General features: G+C 43.8%; 3 protein-coding genes and 1 long non-coding RNA gene across 5 annotated transcripts; 3 read left to right on the top strand and 1 right to left on the bottom strand.

Annotated features, from left to right (window-relative positions):
• The first annotated feature begins 1,833 nt into the window (after nucleotides 1–1,833).
• LOC311135637 (palmitoyltransferase ZDHHC4-like) lies at nucleotides 1,834–4,418 on the top strand. Its single transcript, XM_084169665.1, has 3 exons — nucleotides 1,834–2,974; nucleotides 3,149–3,317; nucleotides 3,516–4,418. The coding sequence occupies exons 1-3, from the start codon at nucleotides 2,838–2,840 to the stop codon at nucleotides 3,522–3,524; spliced, it is 315 nt and encodes a 104-aa protein (XP_084025791.1). The 5' UTR covers nucleotides 1,834–2,837; the 3' UTR covers nucleotides 3,525–4,418.
• Nucleotides 4,419–7,256: 2,838 nt separating this feature from the next.
• On the top strand, nucleotides 7,257–10,602 carry LOC311130816 (glycerol-3-phosphate phosphatase-like). Its single transcript, XM_084163614.1, has 2 exons — nucleotides 7,257–8,118; nucleotides 10,049–10,602. Exons 1-2 carry the CDS (start codon nucleotides 7,524–7,526, stop codon nucleotides 10,372–10,374), a joined length of 921 nt encoding a protein of 306 aa, XP_084019740.1. The 5' UTR covers nucleotides 7,257–7,523; the 3' UTR covers nucleotides 10,375–10,602.
• A 1,849-nt stretch (nucleotides 10,603–12,451) lies between these two features.
• Nucleotides 12,452–16,023, top strand: LOC311135132 (BRICHOS domain-containing protein 5-like; the record flags this gene model as incomplete). The annotated part of the gene is made up of 6 exons (XM_084169028.1): nucleotides 12,452–12,508; nucleotides 12,763–12,894; nucleotides 13,102–13,242; nucleotides 13,375–13,482; nucleotides 15,201–15,354; nucleotides 15,929–16,023. 6 exons carry the CDS (start codon nucleotides 12,452–12,454, stop codon nucleotides 16,021–16,023), a joined length of 687 nt encoding a protein of 228 aa, XP_084025154.1.
• On the bottom strand, nucleotides 15,473–25,917 carry LOC311135142. Of its 2 annotated transcripts, XR_014613744.1 has the most exons (8): nucleotides 25,745–25,908; nucleotides 25,171–25,328; nucleotides 24,771–24,822; nucleotides 24,511–24,674; nucleotides 21,134–21,274; nucleotides 18,358–18,402; nucleotides 17,965–18,143; nucleotides 17,499–17,586 (listed from the first exon to the last, which is right to left on the bottom strand). It is a non-coding gene; the product is annotated as an uncharacterized lncRNA (long non-coding RNA). The 2 variants fall into 2 exon arrangements; XR_014613743.1 differs by having other exon boundaries at nucleotides 15,473–17,586; nucleotides 17,965–18,402; nucleotides 25,745–25,917.
• Between the last annotated feature and the right edge of the window lie 373 nt (nucleotides 25,918–26,290).

Raw genomic sequence — 26,290 nt, 5'->3', positions numbered from 1 at the left:
ACATATGCGGGAAATGGTGCGTGGCCAAATATGCTGACGATTTCTATCCCGGAATAATTCTAGCCACAGATGAATCCCATGTGCAGGTCAAATGCATGTGCTGTGCTGGACCAAATAGGTACTTCTGGCCACTTCTTGATGATATCCTGTGGTATCCATTTGAGGACATCTTGGAACACATTGATCCCCCTAAACCGGTGACTTCTAGGCACATGGAAATACAGAAGGAAGTGTGGGCTAGGCTCTCTCAGTAAAAATGGTGAACAAACTGTAGGCTTACCTATAGGTTATTAATGTTAAGATGTTTGCTTAATGTTCAAACATTCAAACAACACAGACATTCCTGCCATTACTCTGGATATTTCTATGAAATCAATGAAAATGTTGTAACTGTTGTTAGTTTATTAATGTGTTTTGATCTGTCTAGATTTCATCTTGATTGTTTAAACTTCTTTAAAAGCTATGTTGACAGTAGTTTAAAATGTTAAAAAATGGCAACATGTGACCTATATAGGTTATCAATGTTAAGATGTTTGCTCAATGTTCAAACAGACTCCTGCCATTATCAGATGGATATTTTTATGAAATCAATGAGATGTTGTTACTGTTATTAGTTCATTAATGTGTTTTACTCTGTCTAGCTTTCATCTAGATTCTTTAGATTTTAAAAGCTATGTTGACAGTAGGTTTAAAAATGTTTAAAATGTTTAAAAAATGGCAACATGTTAGTGATCTCAAAAGATAAAACATATGACACGTGATGCTTTTCACTCAACCCTGTTACATGATTTTCAACCCTGTTGCGGTGCATTCATCCCTGTTACGAGATTATTTTTTTTACATTTTTGTATTAAATACACAAAATATAACATCAATAGTGTTTTTATTGTGTTTATTAAATCAGGGTAAATAAGGCTATTTCAATTTTGTCAGGAATTACGCAGCATTCTTGCACATTTCTTGCGAAAATGTGGAGTTAGATTAGATATTTCTTCATCGTAAACTGGAAAGGATGGTGCTGGTCAGTTTTTCTTGATTTTCTCTTTAATTACAATATGCCATTATTTACAAGGGACATCTAAACTGTGAGATTATGCCAGAAGCTGATCTCAAGCTTATTGGAAAAATGAATAGTTGAATAACAAAATGACTGTGACGGGGTTGAATTAAATTGGGACTTGTTTGAGAAAATAATACAGAATAATAACTTAATACTCTACATTGAGATGGGAAAAGGTATTTTCTATCAAGTACACACATTACTTTGTCACATCAAATAAAAAAAAGCTTAAGATTTTAATGTTCATTGTTTCATCCTCCTCAATCACAAAAGGCACCGAATCTGTAGAATGACCCTACAATCTGTGCAAAAAGTTAATGTTAAGTCAAACAAATCTAAAGCAATTTAGTCTATCTAACTGAATTTAATTTAGCAACTTGACTGTGAATTAATAACAACAAACCTTGTCATGCATGAGATAAAACATCAATAATCAATTACTTATAATGTATCCATTTGTTTACAATGTGTCCAGTAATAGTCCATCATGATGTTGCCAAAGGAGCAGAGAAGCGAGGCTACAGTTTGTTGACGTTACACCAGCAACAGCTGTGTTACAAAAAAAATACTAAACACTTAGCAACATGCTACGAATTTGTCAATGTGTTTTTTTATTGTTTTATTTTGGGTGGATTAAGTTCGTTTTCCCTATCACGTATGGGTTTTATTTTTACCTTGGTTTTTTTCAACCCCGTCCAGTTGGTGGCGGTAATACACCTTTTTGGGTTGTAGTCTGCCATAAAACCCACAGAACATGAACATGCTATGGAAGTTAAGCCACCCCACACCGTTCATGAGAATGGTCCACAGAAGTGAATGGAGTTTACTGCAATACTAGTTAAGGCACACATTTAAATTATGAATCGTTTATCCCACAAATAGGGTAAGTAACAACGCGACTCGATTAAGTCATGATAAGAGAAGTAGCTAGCTTACTCTCAGCTAGGCTAGCTAGCTATGTAGGTGAAATGTGGAAGGAAGCCACCTGACGTTGCTAACCTGCACCTTTTACCATTACATTAGCCTAGGTTTATTGTAAATTATTATTGTCATACTATTCATCCTCATCTATCTAAGCTATTATCTCGTAGTGTAAGGAGACGAAATTATAAGTTAGCTTAGCTAGCTCTTTCTAGTCAGTCAATGCTTGACAGCCAGGCTAAGTTTCCTAATAATTAATAATTTAGCAGACGCTCTTATCCAGAGCGACTTACATGAGCAATTAGGGTCAAGGACACATCGACAGATTTTTCACCTAGTCGGCTCGGGGATTAGAACCAGCGACATTTCGGTTACTGGCACAACGCTCTTAACCACTACGCTACCTGCCGCCCCATGATGTTCCTGACATCTTTCCTACTAAGACAGGTTAACAAATGGATTTCCTCACGCTATTTATGTGGTGGTCGTGCTGACCTGCATTGCCTTGGTTTGTAAATATTCTGGTCAGCAAAAAAGTCATTTTCGTCTACTTTTCGACTGGGTGACGAGCAAAGGTAAGACGTACAGACTGTGCCAGAGTTCTGCAGTTCTAGAACCGTACACAAGGTGGTGCTATAGCACCATTGTCATTAGAGCCATAATCATTATTTACATTTTTAGTCATTTAGCAGACGCTCTTATCCAGAGCGACTTACAGTTAGTGCATACATTATTTTTGTATTTTTCATACTGGCCCCCCGTGGGAATTGAACCCACAACCCTGGCATTGCAAACGCCATGCCCTACATCCCTGCCGGCCATTCCCTCCCCTACCCTGGACGACGCAGGGCCAATTATGCACCGCCCCATGGGTCTCCCGGTCGCGGCCGGCTACGACAGAGCCTGGATTCGAACCAGGATCTATAGTGGCACAGCTAGCACTGTGATGCAGTGCCTTAGACCACTGCGCCACTCGGGAGACTTTTATGACAGGTAATACCATCTTGGACACCACAATGGTTTCAAAGGTTTACACAGAGGACTCTTTGCTATTTCATCAACGGTGAGTGAACTACTTGGAAATCACATTGTTTTTAGAAATTGTTGTTCTATTGAATAGATTAAAAAACATACGGTCCAACTGTTTGCCATTGTCTCTCCTCATAGGAACAGCATGTTTATCTATTTCCATATCTTACTGGAGGGGGCCGTGTACACAGAGATCACCTATGAGGTGTTTGGATACTGCAAGGACATGGACACCACTCTCACCAGCCTATCAGTGCCTTTAGTTCTACTGGTGGTCGAATCCTGCTCTGCATTAGAAGGGATCCTGGTAAGTCAACTACAACCCAGACCATCGACATAATACATTACTATCTGAAGTGAACATTCTGTTAAGTTCCCTCCTGAGGAAAATCATACCTTCCTGAACAGGCTGCTGTTGATCGGTTTCTAAACGCTTATGGATGCACATTGTTATGTGCAATACAATCCCACCATTAATTAAATGAAGTACTCTCTTTCTCTGTAGGTACAGTAACAAAGAAGCGACATGCAGGCCAGCTCCAGGCATACCCATGTGACAAGAGGATGTTCAATTGATTGGACATGATTTGGAAAGGCACACACCTGTCTATATAAGGTCCCACAGTTGACAGTGCATGTCAGAGCAAAAACCAAGCCATGAGGTCGAAGGAATTGTCCGTAGAGCTCCGTGACAGGATTGTGTCAAGGCACAGATCTGGGGAAGGGTACCAACAACCTTCTGCAGCATTGAAGGTCCCCAAGAACACAGTGGCCTCCATCATTCTTAAATGGAAGAAGTTTGTAACCACCAAGACTCTTCATAGAGCTGGCCGCCCGGCCAAACTGAGCAATCGGGGGAGAAGGGCCTTGGTCAGGGGGGTGACCAAGAATCCGATGGTCACTCTGACTGAGCTCCAGAGTTCCTCTGTGGAGATGAGAACCTTCCAGGAGAACAACCATCTCTGAAGCATTCCACCAATCTGGTCTGATGAAACCACGATTGAACGCCTGAATGCCAATCATCACGTCTGGAAGAAACCTGGCACCATCCCTACGGTGAAGCATGGTGGTGGCAGCATCATGCTGTGGGGATGTTTTTCAGCAGCAGGGACTGGGAGACTAGTCAGCATCAAGGGAAAGATGAACAGCGCAAAGTACAGAGAGATCCTTGATGATAACCTGCTCCAGAGCGCTCAGGACCTCAGACTGGGGTGAAGGTTAATCTTCCAACAGGACCACGACCCTAAGCACAAAGCCAAGACAACGCAGGAGTGGCTTCGGGACAAGTCTCTCAATGTCCTTGAGTGGCCCAGCCAGAGCTCGGACTTGAACCCGATCTAACATCTCTGGAGAGACCTGAAAATAGCTGTGCAGCGACGCTCCCCATCCAACCTGACAGAGCTTGAGAGGATCTGCAGAGAAGAATGGGAGAAACTCCCCAAATACAGGTGTGCCAAGCTTGTAGCGTCATACCCAAGAAGAATCTAAGCTGTAATCGCTGCCAAAGGTGCTTCAACAAAGTACTGAGGAAAGGGTCTGAATACTTATGTAAATATGATATTTATTCATTAATTTTTTATATGCATTTGCAAAAATGTCTAAAAACCTGTTTTTGCTTTGTCATTATGGGGTATTGTGTGTAGATTGATGAGGGAAAACAACAATTTAATCAATTTTAGAATAAGGCTGTAACGTAACAAAATGTGGAAAAAGTCAAGGGGTCTGAATACTTTCCGAATGCACTGTATTTCCTCTGTCTCTCCCCAGCACCTGTTCCTGACTTTCCTCAGGATCGTCTTCATGCTTCCTGGTCTTCGTGTTCCTGCTCTTGGCAGGCTATGCCATGTTCCACACCTACCTAGCTGTGGTCAACCAGACCTCCAACGAGTGGTACGAGGGAACGTTTGCCAGCACTGCCACCCCTCACCTGACCACTTCTGTAGTCCGCTAGCCTCTGACCAGTCCAAAAGGTGGTTCTATAGTAGAGAGGTGCTTAGAAACCTGGGGTACCTTTGGTAACGTAGTATATGTAGACACCTGCTCGTTAAACATCTCATTTCAAAATCATGGGCATTAATATGGAGTTGTTCCCCCCTTTGCTGTTATAACAGCCTCCACTCTTCTGAGAAGGATTTCCACTAGATGTTGGAACATTGCTGTGGGGACTTGCTTCCATTCAGCCACAAGAGCTTTAGTGAGATCCGGCACTGATGTTGGGCGATTAGGCCTGGCTCGAAGTTGGCATTCCAGTTCATCCCAAAGGTGTTCGATGGGGTTGAGGTCAGGGCTCTGTGCAGGCCAGTCAAGTTCTGCCACACCAATCTCGACAAACCATTTCTGTATGGACCTCGCTTTGTGCACAGGGGCATTGTCATGCTGAAACAGGAAATGGCCTTCTCCAAACTGTTGCCACAAAGTTGGAAGAACAGAATCATCTAGAATGTCATTGTATGCTGTAGCGTTAAGATTTCCCTTCACTGGAACCATAAAAAACAGCCCCAGACCATTATTCCTCCTCCACCAAACTTTACAGTTGGCACTATGCATTGGGGCAGGTAGCGTTCTCCTGGCATCCGCCAAACCCAGATGAATCCGTCGGACTGCCAGATGGTGAAATGTGATTCATCACTCCAGAGAACACGTTTCCACTGCTCCAGAGTCCAATGGCGGTGAGCGTTACACCACTCCAGCCGACGCTTGGCATTGCGCATGGTGATCTTAGGCTTGTGTGCGGCTGCTCAGCCATGGAAACCCATTTCATGAATCTCAGACGAACAGTTATTGTGCTGATGTTGCTTCCAGAGGCAATTTGGAACTCCGTAGTGAGTGTTGCAACTGAGGACAGACAATTTTTATGCAGTTGGCGATCCCATTCTGTGAGCTTGTGTGGCCTACCACTGCGGCTGAGACGGTTTTGCTCCTAGACATTTCCACATCACAATAACAGCACTTACAGTTGACCGGGGCAGCTCTAGCAGGGCAGAAATTTGACGAATTGACTTGTTGGAAAGGTGGCACCCTATGACGGTGCCATGTTGAAAGTCACTGAGCTCTTCAGTAAGGCCATTCTACTGCCAATGTTTGTCTTTAGAGATTGTTTGGCTGTGTGCTCGATTTTATACACCTGTCAGCAATGGGTGTGGCTGAAATAGAATCCACTAATTTGAAGGGGTGTCCACGTACTGCTGTGTGTGTGTGTATATATAGTGTATCTTAAGATGGATGCACATACTGCTGTGTGTATATAGTATATCTTAAGATACAAACCCGGACGACGCTGGGCGAATTGTGTGCCGCCCTATGGGACTCCCAATCGCGGCCGGTTGTGATACAGCCTGGAATCCAACCAGGGGGTCTGTAGTGACACCTCAAGCACTGAAATGCAGTGCCTTAGACCGCTGCTCCACTCGGGAGATCTTAAGATGGATGCAGATACTGCTGTGTGTATATATAGTGTATCTTAAGATGGATGCACATACTGTTGTGTGAATTGTTCCCTCCATGATGTGCAGAAAAAAGACGATAGAGTTTGACAGAGGCTGATACACTGTCTACTACACTACTGAATGTATGTATTATTATTTTTTGGGGGGGGGAAATATATTGTTGTTGGTATGTGGGTTTTGGGGAATTTTAACCATATATTTCTATCTGGCAATAAAGCTTCTCTTTACACTTTTTCCCAGGCTGGTGTCTGTCCCTTGGGATGAATGCATTGCAGATGGTCTATCATTGTGTATTAGAGGAAGCAAGGATGCTTAATCATATTATCATACCAACAAGTCATTAAATTCAATGATTGCCGTGTGTACACAGAAAAAAGCATATCGAGCTTTGCTCGCTGCTTGCACAAATTGACCCACAAGGAACCTAACCTCGTCCCCTGGCTCAATTGCTAACCCATATAGACAGAGAGCCGGCTGGTGGACGAGATTACCGGAACCCGGAAGAGATAGATAACACAGCCACAAAGTCAGATTCCACAGCGACAAAGTCACAATTGTCTTAAATAATTCGCTTTTTGATCTTAATTTAAGTTTAGGGTTAGGCATAAGGTTAGCAGTGTGGTTAAGGTTAGGTTTAAAATCAGATGTGAAGATGACAAATTGTAGAAATGTTCGGGGGTTAGCCAGAATTATGACTTTGTGGCTGGGTTAATTAGTGACGACCCATGGATGTTCCTGCCACTTTAAACCGGTGCGAAAGTGTGTTACAGTATGGATTTGATGCAATGCTAGAAGGTCATGAAACGCTTCGCTAAACTTAGCAATAAAACATGATTGAAGACACAAAATTATTCAACTACAAGATCACACGAAATAGTACTCGTGCTTTAATTGAATGTCATATTCTTTGGGGGGAGATTGTTATCGTATATTTTGCGCTAAACATCGTGGGTAGTCTGCAAGCAAGTGGTAGCCTACAGTAACGTTAGCTAGCCGGTTATTTTTGGACACTGACTGATCTAGCAACAAGAGATACCGGTAGTTGACAGCACGCACACGTTTTCCCAATGGATGTGTCAAAATGTACCCGTCTGAGCGGTCCGTTGATTAAGCAAATGCTTAATTCTGTGGACAGTGTCCTCTTCGACTGTGATGGTGTTATCTGGCGAGGGGATCAGGTCATCCTTGGCGCCCCAGACGTTATCAACCTGCTCAAGAAGAATGGAAAGAAAGTGTTTTTCGTCACCAACAACAGCACTAAAACTAGAAAGATGTATGCAGACAAACTGGCATTGATGGGATTCAACGCGACAGAGGATGATGTGTTTGGAACGGCGTACTGCTCAGCAATGTACCTCAAAAAGGTCTCAAAACTACAGGGCAAAGTGTATCTCATAGGAAGCAATGCGATGAGGCAGGAACTAGAGAAGGTTGGGATCCAGCAGACAGGTGTGGGGCCTGATCATATATCAGGTGTCCAGATGGATTGGGCCAACGTGCCCCTGGACCCTGAGGTGAAGGCTGTGGTTGTTGGGTTTGATGAACACTTCAGTTACATGAAACTGAACAGAGCCCTGCAGTACCTCAACAACCCTGACTGTCTACTAGTGGGAACCAACACTGACACCAGACTGCCCCTGGAAGGAGGCAAAGCTGTCCCAGGTAAAGAGGATGTTTTATGTGCAGAGACAACAAGAGTATGAACCAACAAGACTGTGGTAACTCACTAACTGTAAGTCGCTCTGGATAAGAGCGTCTGCTAAATGACTAAAATGTAAATGTAAAATGTAACTGTTCGTGGTGTGTGCACCATCTCTGCCACAGCGGACGAGACCTCTGTGGCAGAGGCCGTAGTGCTCATATACAGTGGGGAAAAAAAGTATTTAGTCAGCCACCAATTGTGCAAGTTCTCCCACTTAAAAAGATGAGAGAGGCCTGTAATTTTCATCATAGGTACACGTAAAAAAAATCCAGAAAATCACATTGTAGGATTTTTAATGAATTTATTAGCAAATTATGGTGGAAAATAAGTATTTGGTCAATAACAAAAGTTTCTCAATACTTTGTTATATACCCTTTGTTGGCAATGACACAGGTCAAACGTTTTCTGTAAGTCTTCACAAGGTTTTCACACACTGTTGCTGGTATTTTGGCCCATTCCTCCATGCAGATCTCCTCTAGAGCAGTGATGTTTTGGGGCTGTCGCTGGGCAACACAGACTTTCAACTCCCTCCAAAGATTTTCTATGGGGTTGAGATCTGGAGACTGGCTAGGCCACTCCAGGACCTTGAAATGCTTCTTACGAAGCCACTCCTTCGTTGCCCGGGCGGTGTGTTTGGGATCATTGTCATGCTGAAAGACCCAGCCACGTTTCATCTTCAATGCCCTTGCTGATGGAAGGAGGTATTCACTCAAAATCTCACGATACATGGCCCCATTCATTCTTTCCTTTACACGGATCAGTCGTCATGGTCCCTTTGCAGAAAAACAGCCCCAAAGCATGATGTTTCCACCCCCATGCTTCACAGTAGGTATGGTGTTCTTTGGATGCAACTCAGCATTCTTTGTCCTCCAAACACGACGAGTTGAGTTTTTACCAAAAAGTTATATTTTGGTTTCATCTGACCATATGACATTCTCCCAATCCTCTTCTGGATCATCCAAATGCACTCTAGCAAACTTCAGACGGGCCTGGACATGTACTGGCTTAAGCAGGGGGACACGTCTGGCACTGCAGGATTTGAGTCCCTGGCGGCGTAGTGTGTTACTGATGGTAGGCTTTGTTACTTTGGTCCCAGCTCTCTGGAGGTCATTCACTAGGTCTCCCCGTGTGGTTCTGGGATTTTTGCTCACCGTTCTTGTGATCATTTTGACCCCACGGGGTGAGATCTTGCGTGGAGCCCCAGATCGAGGGAGATTATCAGTGGTCTTGTATGTCTTCCATTTCCTAATAATTGCTCCCACAGTTGATTTCTTCAAACCAAGCTGCTTACCTATTGCAGATTCAGTCTTCCCAGCCTGGTGCAGGTCTACAATTTTGTTTCTGGTGTCCTTTGACAGCTCTTTGGTCTTGGCCATAGTGGAGTTTGGAGTGTGACTGTTTGAGGTTGTGGACAGGTGTCTTTTATATTGATAACAAGTTCAAACAGGTGCCATTAATACAGGTAACGAGTGGAGGACAGAGGAGCCTCTTAAAGAAGAAGTTACAGGTCTGTGAGAGCCAGAAATCTTGCTTGTTTGTAGGTGACCAAATACTTATTTTCCACCATAATTTGCAAATAAATTCATAAAAAATCCTACAATGTGATTTTCTGGATTTTTTTTCTCAATTTGTCTGTCATAGTTGACGTGTACCTATGATGAAAATTACAGGCCTCTCATCTTTTTAAGTGGGAGAACTTGCACAATTGGTGGCTGACTAAATACTTTTTTTCCCCACTGTACATGAATGTTGTGTTAATGATCTGTAGTAGTGTACAGCGAGCCATGAGGGGTTTTCCACTTCCCCAAGTCAGATCTTTCATCTCTGTTACTGTATGTTCAAGTGTCAACAACACTGAATGTGTTGTCCTCTTCTCTCTGTCTCCCCCAGGGACAGGCTGCATCCTGAAGGCTGTGGAGATCGCAGCCCAACGCCAGGCCCAGACTGTGGGCAAGCCCAACCACTTCATGTACGACTGTGTGGCAAGCCAGTTCGGCCTGGACAGTGCCCGCTGCCTCATGGTGGGGGACCGGCTGGACACGGACATCCTTCTGGGGTCCAACTGTGGCCTGAAGACCCTGCTAACCCTGACCGGGGTATCCACTGTGGCTGACGTTGAGGCCCATCAGGAGAGTGGCTGTCCGGAGCGCCTGGCGATGGTGCCTGACTACTATGTGGAGAGTATTGCAGAGCTTCTACCTGCTCTACAAGGATAACCAGTCAGGTCTTAATAGGTTTTTATCTCAGTGAGACTTAAGCCTGGATTGATGATCATTCAAATTGATTAATTATAAAGGACTGTTAAGGACTGTGTGCGTATGAAATCCCTGTATGTTTCCAGGTTATGGATGTGAAAATTCAGGAAGGTACAGAGAATCAATCAACCGCTTCTATAATACAAAGACTGCGGAACACAAACTACACTGAACAAATAAATATATATATATATATATATATATATATACTGACACAAATGTCTCAAGTTTTGAGGGAGCATGCAATTGGCATGCTGACTGCAGGAATGTCCACCAGAGCTATTGCCAGAGAATTGAATGTTCTGAAAATGTCCCAGTTCTTCCATGGTCTACATTCTCACCAGACATGTCACCTATTGCACATGTTTGGGATGCTCTGGATCGACGTGTACGACAGTGTGTTCCAGTTCCCGCCAATATCCAGCAACTTCGCACAGCCATTGAAGAGGATTGGGACAACATTCCACAGGCCACAATCAACAGCCTGATCAACTCTATGCGAAGGAGATGATTCGCGCTGCATGAGGCAAATACCAGATACTGACTGGTTTTCTGATCCACGGCCCTACTTAAAAAAAAGAAAAGGTATCTGTGACCAACAGACGCATATCTGTATTCCCAGTCGTGTACTCCATAGATTAGGGCCTAATGAATTTATTTCAATTGACTAATTTCCTCATATGAACTGTAACTAAGTAATTCTTTGAAATATTGCGTTTATATTTTTGCTCAGTGTAGATTAAAGTTATTTTAACTACAGTATGCTATGGTTGATGGCTGAATAGATATTCAAGATTTACAGCAAGTGTAGCCGACGACTCCTGGCGTGCTACTGGGTGTGCAAGCCTTTGTTCCAGCCCTGCTGCAACGCACCACATAGATTCAGCAGCAAAAAAAGGAAACAAATCGCAGGGCTGGAACAAAAACCTGCCCTACACATCCAGAAGTTCTCCAGGACGAGAGTTAGCCACTTCTGATTTTCCAGTGTTGATAAATGGTTTTAGATTTTTTCAGATGAGTTCAGGAAATGGTAGAGAAAAGTATATGTGCTGTGTGGGTGAAGAGGAAGAAGGGCCTGTATCCTTTGCTGTAGCAAGGATCTCAAGCACGTCAGGGGAAATGTGTACACACTCCCTTTGGGTATTTCCCTCGTCTGTGTGCATACAGTTGCAATCACATGTCACTAAATATTGATCTAAGGCAAAGAGCTATGCAGAATTACACAATACTGGAGTGCACTGACAATGAATCAGGAATGATACATCTTATATTGTCCACTGTCATGTTCCCTGTACCAATGCTGAGTTGTGTTTATTGCAGTTTACATTACCCATTCATCTGAGGATGTATGCTTCAAAACTGGCTTATACTCTTATATTGTATCCTGATATATTGGAAATGTAAAGCTATAACTACATTTGATTAGTTCCCATTAAATTTGAAGGTTATGGGTTTGCACAATAATCAATTCTCTTGTTAAGTGTGTTTAATGAAATCAAATGTAATGTAAGTCTTCTTAGGAACTTAGTGTCTATAATACATTAAAAACATTGTCTGTTCTGCCAATACAATAATCAAATTATCATCCTCTGTCCTTGACAACAGTATTCACTCAAGTCAATCAAACACTGATAAAAAATAAATAAACACATACTTTTTCCAAAATCAAAGCCTCACTTCAACACAGCGGGCTGCGCTGGACCTTGGTGTTATTAACACGGCAGCTCTTAAAGTCACCTTGGCCTTTCATCGACTGGACGGTCCTTCAGTCCGTTCCTCATATCACCCTGCCCTGGCTGATGACAGAGCCTGTCCACAGAGGTGAGTTTGTCTCACCCCTTTGTCCATTGTCTGGGGTGAGGGTAGGCCTGTCACCCATGTGCGTCTGTGTGCGGGCGGAGGGAGGGAGGTCTGGAGAGAGAGAAGTTGGCCAGGTGTATCGCTGAGTGTCTCAGTGCTGGTCATGACCACAGCTCGATGCAGATAGCTGAGAGAAGGGTGAAGTGAGAGTGAGAGAGGAGAAGTCACGGTACGCAGGATGGTGAGGTGCTGGAAACGCTCAGAAACGGGCAGGTTGGAGGACTCACAATGCATGGTAGGAGTGGGATTCATCTGTACCTCTCAGTGGTGCTTTAAATGATCTGTGGCGAAATTAGGATTCTTTAGTTGTGGTGATGTTATTTGTGCTGTACTCATAGAGAGTATAGGTGTTGTCATTTCCGCTGTAGCAAATGTGTTGTTGAAGTCAACAATATTGTTGAATTTGAGAAACAGTCAGACACCCACCCAGGCGAGAATGACTATGTAGATTGTGATAAGCTGTCGTTGTGAATGGTCTCCTCTCCTCAGGACGAGGGTCCAGCAGTGTCCCGCCGGTTCTCACACAAGGCATTCTGGGTGACTCTCAGTGCCACTCTCCTCCTCGGCATCATCGCCCTCAGCGTCACGGGGCATCTATGGCTCAGACAGCCCGACGCAGAGGTAGGAGACACAACTCACATCTGATTCACCTGACGGAACGCGGTGCTTTGTAACTGGCATTTAAACTATGAGTTGCTGTAGCCCAATCAAACATAGAAGCACACGACTCTAGTTGATGGACAAACTATTCGCTCACACTTGCACAATCACAATGTTGATAGTGAGTTTACATTGAGTAAACCTATCCCTCTACTGTAGTCTTTACAGGTTGTCAGAATCACAGTTCCGGATCAGACTGGAATCCTGATCAACCGATCAGCATTGGTGGACAAGCACAACAACCTGGTGACCTATTCTGTGACCTCACAGGCCAACCACACCTCCACCGTGCTCTTTGATGTCAAACATGTAGGAAGACTTTTCTTTTTGTTTCGAAAGTATATTGAACTGAGACTAGCTGCAGTGACCTTTCTATTTGTATGGCTGTTTCTTGTTTCGGTTTTCAACAACACTTCACTGAACTGACTCACGTTTGTGCAGGGTTTGATATGTTACAAGCCTGAGAACCAGGATACTTGCTTCCTGCGTAAAATGGAGAGATCAGATTATGAAAATGTGCACTCCTTCCTCCAGCAATCAACGCAACAGGTAAAGATGGTCACTCTTTCAATTTATAACAGCGTATGAAACATACTACTTTGGATTTCACGTCATATGAGTCTCAGTTACCATGCAGAGGAAATATGTCCTCTTGGGACTTAAATTGGCATGGCAACAACTAAAGGGTATGCCGAAACAAACTACTGTGTCAGCCACTCTCAAAAACACCTAAAACACAGAACCAACCTTTGTTTTATTGAAGCTGAGGTGAGTCACTGTTACTGCTAATGTGTGAATTGGCAGCAGGGGTGGATCATTGGAAGGGACTCATAGCTTAGTGCCACCTCTGTTTCCCTCTCCATGCCCAGCCAGACCCTAATGGATTTAGGGGTGTTGATTTTGGCATCCCTCTCCTCTCCCAGTCCAGAGAGAGAGGGGGAGGGGAGGCAATAGACCGAACAGGGCCTTACATGCTTATATTGTAGTGAGTCTCTCCAGGACTGAATTCCTCAGGGCATCTGATCCTCCTAGCCCCCTCTCTCCCCTGGATCCCCTTACAGGTTGGGACAGCAGTGAGGCTCAGACCTGCACAATGGCCACTCTGTCTGGGGACTCCTGGGTTTGTTAAGGCTTCGCTGTGCTGGAGAAATAGGAGAGACTATGGTTGGTTAGCGAGGGAAGGGCCAGTCTGACAGTGGACGTCTTTTAATGAGGTGTGCTTTTTGGTTATGTGTGGTCAATGTCAATGGTCATTACAGAATTGGATGGGTTGCTTTTATGCTGTGGTACTGTGTATCTACAGGGCCATGATGACATCTAGATGTGTCCTTGCTGGCTATTTATTAGTTATTTTACTTAATGAGATGATTACTTGCTCATATCAGATTGCATTATGGTTATCTAATTTAGGCCTAGGCTAATTCATTTATTCACAAGAGCTTGTGTATGATGAAGCTTCTCATGTCATTAGTTAATTAACTCATAGTGAAGGGCCACTGTGCAGCTGGACTCATTCAATCATTCATTGGTTGTATAGACTTTAGTTACATACATAGGCTGGCTCAAAAGAGAAATATGCCAAAATCCTAAGTGTTTGTCTTTTCTCATACTATCTGATAGAAACAGTCATTTGTGTCTGAGTTCTGACTCGCATGGTATCAAGTGTCTCATAGAACTAGACTTGAGCATCAGAACCACTGATTGTGGTCATTCAGCGTCTGATTTACTGGATAGACTTCATCCACATAGAAAGGCTGGGCCTTTCTGAGGTCAATCTCTCTGTTCTGCAGCAAAATGCTCTTTAGAGTGGAGGGAAACAGGTTGTTAGAAGGTTCTCTCAGGCATAACGGCACTTTAAGTGGTCCCTTTCGGACTCATCAATAGTGTAAATGGTGCAATTACTAAATGGCCTTTGTGCCAAATGAGAGACCAGAGCTGAGACAGAATGATGCAGGGTTGAGCATATAACCTGGCAAAGACCACTGAAGTGATCTAATAAAGATACTGCATTATAATGGCAGCTTGAGTTTGTCTGCCAAAGCTCTTTTTAACTATTCTATCCTTACATCTAATCTATTGTTATATCTAATCTAGCTTAATTTACACCATTTTTATTTGTTACTTATTTGTCATTTGAAAAACCATTGAGGTGACTTCACAAGCAGTGCAATCATAACTCCTCTGGTGTACATGTTGCTTTTTCTCATCATTCTCAATAATAATAATAATGTGTTCCTACAATTACAAATGTGTTCATCTCCTGCCAGGAGAGCCTGTTGGTGTTGTTGGGGAATGAGACCCAGAGACATACAGAGTTTCTGGGGGTGATGGGGGGCAGTAAAGTGGACATGTCCACCCTGGAGGAGCCTCTACAGGCCCTGTGTCAACACAGCTCCATCCACTGGACCAGGAGACAAGACGGTGAGACTACCACCCTTTTTCACATCATTAGCTACATGCTAAATACACATTCACTTGCCTTGGCATTTATACAATGACATAAGCATTAAAGATGAAACTGTGAAGCGTTTTATTTTAAAGTGGATCAAATTTTATTCAATTCTGGTATAAGTCAATAGTCATAATTAATACAAAGCAAAGACCATGGGCCCTTTTGTTAAACAAGTTCCTTGCTCCCTGTCTGTGTGTTGGCAGATCTTTCCAGAATAGAGCAGCGTGAGAAACATAATCATAAACTACGTTGATGTGTGACCTTTACAGTGACGCAGCAGTAAATAAGGAACACAACCTTTAGGCTGAACTCACTGCTATGCCAACTGCTAGCTAACTATAGCAGGTAGCTCACTAATACAGTATCTAACTCTTACTATAGCAGAGAGCACTGATAGCCAACTATTTAAGAGGATGAATTTGCTACTCTGAATCCATTAGCAGGCGGTAGTTATGACTTGCATACATTGGGGTTTTGTTGGTCTTTTCTAGCAAACTGCCTGTTCACTAACAGACCCTCTCCCCTCTCTCTCGCTCTCTGAAGGTCCAGGTAAACAGCGTCTGGTCTACTTCTGTATAGACATCTGCTTCCCTAGTAACATCTGTGTGTCTGTCTGCTTCTACTACCTGCCGGAGTGACCTGCCATCCATCCTCTCTCCAGCGCTGATCAGGGAAACAAAGTGCTCCTCCTCATCCCTGCTAAGCCACCGGAGCGTCGCCGGCTCCAAAAAACACTGAATAAAACCGGGGAACAGGAGACGGCGTTCACTCTCAATACTGCAGCCCCTGCTGCTGCCACCTTAGTCCCTTCTATGCTTCCGCTCCAGTCCTTTCCCTTCTGAGAGAGAAGCGACGGTAACAAGCTGTCAAGTTTATCTGCAGACTACCCTCGTCACCTTTCCTTAATGTTTAATACATTCCCTTGTGGCAGAGTTTTCCGTTTTTTGTGCTTGTACTGTAACTCACTGCAGATGAGTCATCATGTGTGTAACCATTCCTGTTTGCTGGAATGTCTTAATGACTTGATCCCTCCAATAAACAACTGTTGTGTAAACTAAATATGGTCTATTTTTTAGGGTACTAAAAAGAAAGGAAATAGAAAGATGCTAACGTTTCACATTTAAAAAACAAAGCCTCCTTTGTTAGTTCCAGGTATGATGTATTAACAGAGTATCAAGACAAAAGCACCACACAGTAAATGTTTGCTACTGGAATTCATCATATCCTCTACAGTCACACATGGGATGCAGTCCTCTTATATCCTGTACAGTCACAGGTGGGATGCAGTCCTCATATCCTGTACAGTCACACATGTGATACAGTCCTCTTATATCCTGTACAGTCACACATGGGATGCAGTCCTCTTATATCCTGTACAGTCACAGGTGGGATGCAGTCCTCTTATATCCTGAACAGTCACAGGTGGGATGCAGTCCTCTTATATCCTGAACAGTCAAACGTGGGATGCAGTTCTCTTTTTCAAAGACTACACTTTTGAGACCTTTCACCTTTGATTAAGTTATTGAACTTAAATACATTAATCTAGCTATGGCCCATCATTTATCCAGGTAAGGAAACTCCTCGCCCAAGCTATAAGACAAACAAGGCCATAGCACTCGCTCTCTGTATCCCCAGACTGTTGGAATGTAAAAACAGCCCCTCCCTTTTCTCAGAACAAATCATCAAAAGCTTTTGTGCAAGCAGAAGCTGTGAGACATTGACAGACAGGTGGATATTTATCTATAGTCACAGAGCTTCGCTGTGAGACAGACAGCTGTGTGGATATTTATCTACAGTCACAGAGCTTTGCTGTGAGACATACAGAGACAGGTGGATATTGAGCTACAGTCACAGAGCTTCGCTGTGAGACAGACACAGACAGGTAGATATTTATCTACATTCACAGGGCTTTGCTGTGAGACAGACAGCTGTGTGGATATTTATCTACAGTCACAGAGCTTTGCTGTGAGACAGACAGCTGTGTGGATATTTATCTACAGTCACAGAGCTTCGCTGTGAGACAGACAGCTGTGTGGATATTTATCTAGTCATAGAGCTTCGCTGTAGAGTAGCTCCTTCTCATCAGCCCAGCACGCTGTCGTTGAAGACCAGACCCACCACAGCCTTCTGATGGCCGCTGTACTCCCTCTTAATCTCCCCAGTCTCCACACACCACAGCCGTGCCAGGTTGTCAGAAGAGGCTGCAAGGCATACATCACACATTTACTCATCGGTCCTTTAGAGCATACGTCAGAACTGCCCAAAGTCAGTTAACTTAATCTAGCCACACTAGGATGGAAGTCAGTCCCTTTCCAACTGCAAAAACGATCACTTACTCTAGATCAGGGCTCTCCAACCCTGTTCCTGGAGAGCTACCCTCCTGTAGGTTTTCGCTCAAACCCCAGTTGTAACTAACCTGATTCAGCTTATCAACCAGCTAATTATTAGAATCAGGTGTGCTAGATTAAGGTTGGAGTGAAAACCTCCAGGAACAGAGCTCTCCTGGAACAGAGCTCTCCTGGAACAGTACTAGATAAAGTGTAAATACACAACTAATTTAGTAATGATTGTATTATTACCATAATACAACACACAGGAAGGAATGTAGCACTGACATCTCCAGAGAAGACAGTCTCACATCCAGCCTCGGGACGTCTCTCCAGGGTTGTTACTCTTGATACTCAGCTCCGTCATCAGAGAGAAGTTAGATGTTGTCCAGATCTTACACATCTGGTCTGCCGAGCAGGTCGCCAGCAGCCTGTGAGGAAAGACACAGTTAAGTCACATACCTAAACTATACAAGACATGCAATCAAATCTGACTACTACAGATTAGTATATGTTGTATTATGCACACATTCCTTCAAACGTGTGTGTTGTGTGGTGCACTCATGTAGAATCAGGGCTGAATTTGCAGCGGAGGGAATAGCGCTTATGAGCGGGGATCTTGGTTTTGGGGATTAGCTATGTCACCTCGTCACCTATCCCTCCTGCCAGGTTCCACACGTAACAGTTTCCCTGTGAGGTGGAGCGAGATCACAATTACTACACTGAACAAAAATATAAACACAACATGCAACAATTTCAAGATTTTACTGAGTTACAGTTCATATAAAAGGAAAATCAGTCAAATGAAATAAATTCATTAGGCCCTAATCTATGGATTTTACATGACTGGGAATACAGATATGCATCTGTGGGTCAGAGATACCTTTAGAAAAAAGGTAGGGGTGTGGATCAGAAAACCAGTCAGTATCTGGTGTGACCACCATTTGCCTCATGTAGCGTGACATCTCCTTCGCATAGAGTTTATCAGGCTGTTGATTGTGGCCTGTGGAATGTTGTCCCACTCCTCTTCAATGGCTGTGTGAAGTTACTGGATATTGGCGGGAACTGGAACACGCTGTCGTACACGTCGATCCAGAGCATCCCAAACATGCTAAATGGGTGACATGTCTGGTGAGTTTGCAGGCCATGGAAGAACTGGGACATTTTGAGCTTCCAGGAATTGTGTACAGATCCTTGCGACATGGGGTCGTGCATTATCATGCTGGAACATGAGGAGATGGCGGTGGATGAATGGCACGACAATGGGCCTGAGGATCTCGTCACGGTATCTCTGTGCATTTAAAATTGCCATCGATAAAATGCTATTGTGTTCATTGTCCGTAGTTTATGCCTGCCCATACTATAACCCCACCAGCACTCTGTTCACAACATTGACATCAGCAAACTGCTCGCACACACAACGCCATCTGCCCAGTACAGTTGAAACCGGGATTCATCCGTGAAGAGCACACTTCTCCAGCGTGCCAGCGGCCTTCGAAGGTGCGCATTTTCCCACTGAAGTTGGTTACGATGCCGAACTGCAATCAGGTCAAGACCCTGGTGAGGACGACGAGCATGCAGATGAGCTTCCCTGAGACGGTTTCTGACAGTTTGTGCAGAAATTCTTCAGTTGTGCAAACCCACAGTTTCATCAGCTGTCTGGGTGGCTGGTCTCAGACGATCCCGCAGGTGAAGAAGCCGGATGTGGAGGTCCTGGGCTGGTGTGGTTACACGTGGTCTGCGGTTGTCAGGCTGGTTGGATGTACTGCCAAATTCTCTACAACGACGTTGGAGCGGGCTTATGGTAGAGAAATTAACATAACATTCTCTGGCAACAGCTCTGGTGGATATTCCTACAGTCAGCATGCCAATTGCACGCTCCCTCAAAACTTGAGACGTCTGTAGCATTGTGTTGTGTGACAAAACTGCACTTTAGAGTGGCCTTTTATTGTCCCCAGCACAAGGTACACCTGTGTAATGATCATGCTATTTTTATTTTTATTTTATTTATTTCACCTTTATTTAACCAGGTAAGCCAGTTGAGAACAAGTTCTCATTTACAACTGCGACCTGGCCAAAAAAACAACAACACAGAGTTACATATGGAATAAACAAAACGTACACGATCAATAACACAATAGAAAATCTATATACAGTGTGTGCAAATGTAGTAAGTTATGGAGGTAAGGCAATAAATAGGCCATAGTGCAAAATAATTACAATTTAGTATTAACACTGGAGTGATAGATGTGCAGAAGATGATGTACAAATGGAGATACTGGGGTGCAAATTAGCAAAATAAATAACAATGTAAATAACAATTTGGGGATGAGGTAGTTGGGTGGGCTAATTACAGATGGGCTGTGTACAGGTGCAGTGATCGGTAAGCTGCTCTGACAACTTATGCTTAAAGTTAGTGAGGGAGATAAGAGTCTCCAGCTTCAGAGATTTTTGCAGTTCGTTCCAGTAAATTGCAGCAAAGAACTGGAAGGAATGGCGGCCAAAGGAGGTGTTGGCTTTGGGGATGACCAGTGAGATATACCTGCTGGAGCGCATACTATGGGTGGGTGTTGCTATGGTGACCAATGATCTAAGATAAGGCAGGGATTTTCCTAGAAGTGATTTATAGATGACCTGGACCCAGTGGGTTTGGCGACGAATATGTAGTGAGGGCCAGCCAACAAGAGCGTACAGGTCACAATGGTGGGTAGTATATGGGGCTTTGGTGACAAAACGGATGGCACTGTGATAGACTACATCCAATTTGCTGAGTAGAGTGTTGGAGGCTATTTTGTAAATGACATCGCCGAAGTCAAGGATCGGTAGGATAGTCAGTTTTACGAGGGCATGTTTAGCAGCATGAGTGAAGGAGGCTTTGTTGCAAAATAGGAAGCTGATTCTAGATTGAACTTTGGATTGGAGATGCTTAATGTGAGTCTGGAAGGAGAGTTTACGGTCTAACCAGACACCTAGGTATTTGTAGTTGTCCACATATTCTAAGTCAGACCCGCTGAGAGTAGTGATTCTAGTCGGGCGGGCGGGTGCAAGCAGCGTTCGATTGAAGAGCATGCATTTAGTTTTACTAGCGTTTAAGAGCAGTTGGAGGCCACGGAAGGAGTGTTGTATGGCATTGAAGCTCTATTTAATCAGCTTCTTGATATGCCACACCTGTCAGGTGGACGGATTATCTTGGCAAAGGAGACATGCTCACTAACAGTGATGTAAACAAAATTGTGCACAACATTTGAGAGAAATAAACTTTTTGTGCATATACATATGAACATTTCTGGAATATTTTATTTCAGCTCATGAAACATGGTACCAACACTTTACATGTTGCATTTATATTTTTGTTCAGTGTATATTATGTATTAGAGTGTACAGTCCAGTATAACATAATTAACTTGTTAAGCATACTGACCGAGCTATTGACTGCTGCCATGTAGCTGGCGTCAGGGTCGATGTGGACTGAGTTGATGGACACATCTGGTTCAGGAATAAGCTGCTCATTGTGATCAGTCTTCAGATCCCAGATATGGATCACACCGCTCTGGTCCCCAGCCTGGAAAATACACAAGCCCGATTGAGAATCAATTAGATACAATAAGCAGAGTTTAAAGAAGGCAAGGATTAGCCTAGGTGTTTATCAACAGTTACAGTACAACGCTGACAGTACAGTATCAGTAACAGTGCACCCTCTAGTGGTGGCATATATCGAATCGCTTTTGAGACACTGACTTACCTGGTTGGGATCAGAGCATGTGAGCGGAGTGGAGCGGGAGCGAGCGGGGAGCGCGAGCGGACGGATTTTGGACAGAGCGCAGAGCGGCATTTTTAAAAGGACAGAGCGTCGCCCTATGTCCCGCTCCAATTTCGCTCTGCTCACACCACGAGTCTGAAGCATGCTCAAGCCTGACCCAGAATCCATCTGTGTCTTGCACAGTCATCAACAGTAGACTATTTTCAGTCAAAACTCGGCTCAATAATGGAGTTCACCAAGTACTTCAAAAAGGAAAATGAGAAGTCATACAGGTGTACTATTAATATAAAACTAACTAACAATGATAATGTGGTTCAAGAAAAAGAATGTGGTGACATCGTTTCAGTCAGTAAAGATTCATTTTGGAATCTAAAAAGACACATCTCTCGAAAACACGAAAGTGTGCTACGTGAACACGCTGGGAAGAAAGCAAAAGGTTAGCAAGTTGAATAGGGTAACTTGTAACAAAAGTGTAAAGTAAATATAGCCTAATATTCAAACAAATTTGTTTTGTCATTCAAAGTAGGCCTAATATATGGTTTGTTTAATTTAATTTGTGTCGTCCATGAATTTGTATTTTATAGAGCAAGAGGAGCAGCAGCAGCAACAAGAGAAAAGGGTTGAGGAATTCAAAAGTTTCTTCACTGCACGCAAAGGCCCAACCATAACAAGGGAGAGAAAAAGAGAGCTGGATGTAGCATTTTTTAAAATGATTTACATGGACTATGAACCGCTGAGTAAAGGAGAACGCGAAGGGATGCAACACTTCGCCAGCGCAGCTCAACCGGGCTACACCCCCCCATGCTACAACACCGTACGGGACACACTCATGCCACATGCCCTGGAAGAGATGGAAGCCAAACTGCAAGACCTACTGCAAAATGGTGATGGGCTCGTTCTGTCTGCGGACATTTGGACCAGTAGAAGAGGGCACAGCTTCCTTGGCATCGTGGCCAGTTTCATTGATGGGACGTTCCGGGGGCACACGGTTTTGTTGGGCTGTGAGCACATACAGGGGCACCATACCGCAGATCGTATTTACCAAAAGTATGAAAGTGTACTGAAATATTGGAACGTGCAACGACGTGTGATTCGGGTCGTCACTGACAGTGCCAGCAACATGATCAAGGCATTTAACCTCCTCCCTGGCACTGAAGAGGAGGCGGAGGGTGAAGTGACCGCGGATGCCAGCAGCAGTGCAGAACATGAAGAGGAGGATGAGGGACCACCTGCGCCCTCGCAAGTCCATGTGGAAGTGATAACCTCTAATGTAGAAACTATGATAAATCAGTACTTTACTGTGTCAAATTTACATCTGAGATGCCCCATTCACATGCTTCAGCTGGCGATCAAAGACGCCATTAACGAGCACGACAACATTAATAGGCTGTTAGTGAAAGTCGGGCACCTGGTGAAAAGTGTACGCAAGAGCACCCTGAACACAGAGGAAACCGACCAATTAGGTGTCCGCCCCACAAATGCCTGCGCCACTCGATGGAGCAGCCAGCTGCGGATGATTCAGTCGTTAATCCGGTTGTTCCAAAAAGACCCGTTATGGCAAAACAAACTCAAGTCTAATGTTGCTAACATCACCCTGAATCAAGTACAGCAGCTGACGCACCTTGTCAGTGTACTGACACCACTAGCAGATCTCACAGACAAAATGCAGAAGGAACGGGGAACCTGGGGATGATCCTCCCTGCTGTCACAGAAATCAAATCCCTGCTCACCGATGACACTCACGCTGCACTTTCAATGGGCATCGCTGCTTTTGCAGAAACATTGGCAAACAACGTGTCAATTCGCTATGGAATATACTATACTGATAAACATCTCATTTTAGCATCAGTGTTAGATCCCCGTTTCAAGACAGAATGGATAATCCGAGATGAGTCTGTATGCAACAAACTCGGGGAGATCCGCGACCTCCTCATAAAAGAAGTTGAGGCAATGAATGCTCCCAGCGGGACACACGAGACAGACACCCCACCCGCCGCTGACCTGAATCCCGAGCCTGAACCAAAAAGAGCTCGCCTGTTCGGGTCATACTTCAGCGAGCAGCTACGCATAACCGGAGACGCCAAAGGTGAAGTCGAAAATTACCTCTCATCCCCGAGACAGAACCCAGACGCAGATGTTATTCGATTTTGGAAAGAAAACTCCACGTCTTTTCCCCGCCTGGCTAAAGTAGCTCGCATTGTGTTCAGCATCCCAAGCGGGTCTGCGAGCGCAGAGAGGGTTTTCTCCGCTGCTGGCCTGCTGTCAAGAAACCACCGCATGAGTCTGAAGCCTCAGACATTGGCCAAACTTGTGTTCTTGAAGGTGAACTCAAAAGAACTGTAGATAAGGAAAGCAATTCATTTTTTTAAATTTTATTTTAAAGTTTGACAATGGATATAAGACAATTTTAATTTTAATCCACGTGCAAGCTGCGCAAAAGTTCAGTTATCAGAATTTTGGCCTAATAGTTAATTTACTTTTAAAACTTTGATGTATAGCCTGTATATTTTTATTTATATAATTAGGCCCATTGATTCGTTTAATTTTACAGGACTTTTTGTGTATATTCCTTCTTACATAGGCTAGGCCTAATTTGTAATTTGAAATAAAACATTTCTATTTGGAAAATGTTGTCGTTGCTCTTTAGTTCTTTGGGAGGTAAGGCTGTGGTTTAAGCTAAAAGTGAAATACATGCAGATTTTTTTCCTTTTTTGGAGCGAGCGAGAGGGCGATTTGAGTGGAGCGCGATGCAAACTTCGTTGAGCGCTGAGCGATAATGAGCGGACTGGCCTGATGTGGCTTTGAGCGGGGGGAGCGGAGGGGTGAACAGCTCCGTGAGCGAGGAGCTGAGATTCTCACCGCTCCACTCCGCTCATATGCTCTGGTTGGGATGAAGACACACAGTTGATGGGAGCATTGACCTGAAAGATCCTCTGGCATTGCAGGTTCCTTGACCTTGTACCAGAGCAATGTTCAGCTTGGTGAGAATGCCATAACAGGCAGACAGACAGGCAGGCAGACAGTATCATCAACCATACCTCAGGTCCCAGATGCGAGCCATGCAGTCCTCTCCTCCTGTGTACATCCAGCAGCCATCCTCATGGAAGCCCACTGATGTAATGTTCTTACTGACACCATCATAGTTTATGACTGGGTTTGGGTTGTTGGGAGTTTAGATCATACATACGGATGTGTTGATAACCTTAGGAACAGAACACAAGACACACAGTCAAGTCCACGTTAATGATGATGATAATTATGATGAGTATGGTTTTGCATATTTTATTTCTGCACAAACCTGCAGCTGCAATCATACTTCTGTCGGGAATAACTTCGAGGCAGTTCACTTGCTGAAAGTTTTGGTTAAGAAAATAATTAAAGGTAGCTAGCTATAATCATTGTGCAACAACATCCCTATTAAAAGGTAGCTAGCTATAATCATTGTGCAACAACAACCCTATTAAATGTAGCTAGCTATAATCATTGTGCAACAACATCCCTTTGAGCAAAATACATATTTTCAAAGTATTGTGCTCACTGGGATGTTCACAAAAATATCTCCAATGAAGGAGACTTGGAGCACTTTCTAAGTTGTTACGACAAACAACGACTGGGGGTCTAGAAACTAAATGAAGGCTAAATCAGCAAGAAAGGTCTGTCTTGATGAATTTGTGTGAAACAGGTGAAGGTAAGGATACAGAGTCCTGGTGCTGGACTGTCCTGGTTCAGATGCCGCTGTGGGCCTGCCAGAACCGCACTGTGTGGTGATATCCAGCGGTGGCTAGAATCACCGGGTCACTCCACACCGTCCCCTGGACCTGGTTCACGTTCATGCTTGAGTGCAGGTATGTTGTCACTGTCAAACGAGCGATAAACAGCATCAAATATTAGAGGCATTGAAGAGCAATAATGCCAGTGAACAATAACTTTCTATCACTGTTACTTAACGTTAGCTAACAAGTATTTCTGACTCTCCAGACGTTAGCCTAGGTAGCTTTTTTAGTTCTGGTCCATGCGCAAGCAATATTGCGCATCAACCAGAGCTACATTTTGTTTTTCTCCAGCACAGTAGTAACATCTTTACTTGGATGAGTTTCTAAAGTATATTAAACAAATCATTGACAATTTAACGTGCAAGAGCGCAGAGAGGCAACTCGTATTGCTATCGCGCTACGGACCACAGGAAAGTTAGCTAACCATTTGGTGGCATGGTCCAGATGACAGCCACACAAATCGTGTATAAATAGCACCAAGAAAAATATATGATCTTACCTTCAAGATGTGTAGTAATGACACATTTTATGTAAAAACAGTAAAGAATACCCTTGCATGTGTTATTTCCGAAAATACTTAAGGGCGTCAAATAGATCCCCACTACAACAAGTACTGTACACTAAGTTCCGGCCTCAAATCTTTATTTGGTACTGGCTAGGTTCTTCAGTCCCTACTGGTGGTGGTGGTCTTCTTCTATGGTATTATGGCAGTCTGCAAACAGACGTTATAGGTGCATGCCGCCACCTACTGTGTGGGGTGAAAACTGGGGAACTTTAACGCAGAAAAACACGGGGGAAAAAAACAAAAACATACTCATAGTTTGACTTGTACAAGTCATCACCTGCGCAATAAACGCAACAAAATCAACCTTCTACACTTTCAGGATCCCTCAACTGATGAGCAACACTTTATGCAGACTGCGGGGCATCCATTGCCATGTCTTCCACATTTGCTCTCAGTGGTTCAAAAAATACCCAATTGTCAAGGTATCTTTACTTTAAAAGTAAAGATACCTTCAGTGGCGACCCGTCATTCAGGGCATGT

The sequence above is a fragment of the Coregonus lavaretus genome (assembly GCF_964263955.1).
Source record: "Coregonus lavaretus genome assembly, chromosome: 1".
NCBI classification, from domain to species: Eukaryota; Metazoa; Chordata; class Actinopteri; order Salmoniformes; family Salmonidae; genus Coregonus; species Coregonus lavaretus.
The sequence above is the reverse complement of the archived record's forward strand: the minus strand, read 5'-3'. Positions and strand labels throughout refer to the sequence as shown.

Coding starts and splice junctions, on each gene's coding strand:
- LOC311135637 (XM_084169665.1), top strand. CDS start 2,838: ATGCACCGCCCCATGGGTCTCCCGGTCGCGGCCGGCTACGACAGAGCC. Junction 2,975..3,148: donor TCGGGAGACTTTTATGACAG/GTAATACCATCT, acceptor CTCTCCTCATAG/GAACAGCATGTTTATCTATT.
- LOC311130816 (XM_084163614.1), top strand. CDS start 7,524: ATGGATGTGTCAAAATGTACCCGTCTGAGCGGTCCGTTGATTAAGCAA. Junction 8,119..10,048: donor AGGAGGCAAAGCTGTCCCAG/GTAAAGAGGATG, acceptor TGTCTCCCCCAG/GGACAGGCTGCATCCTGAAG.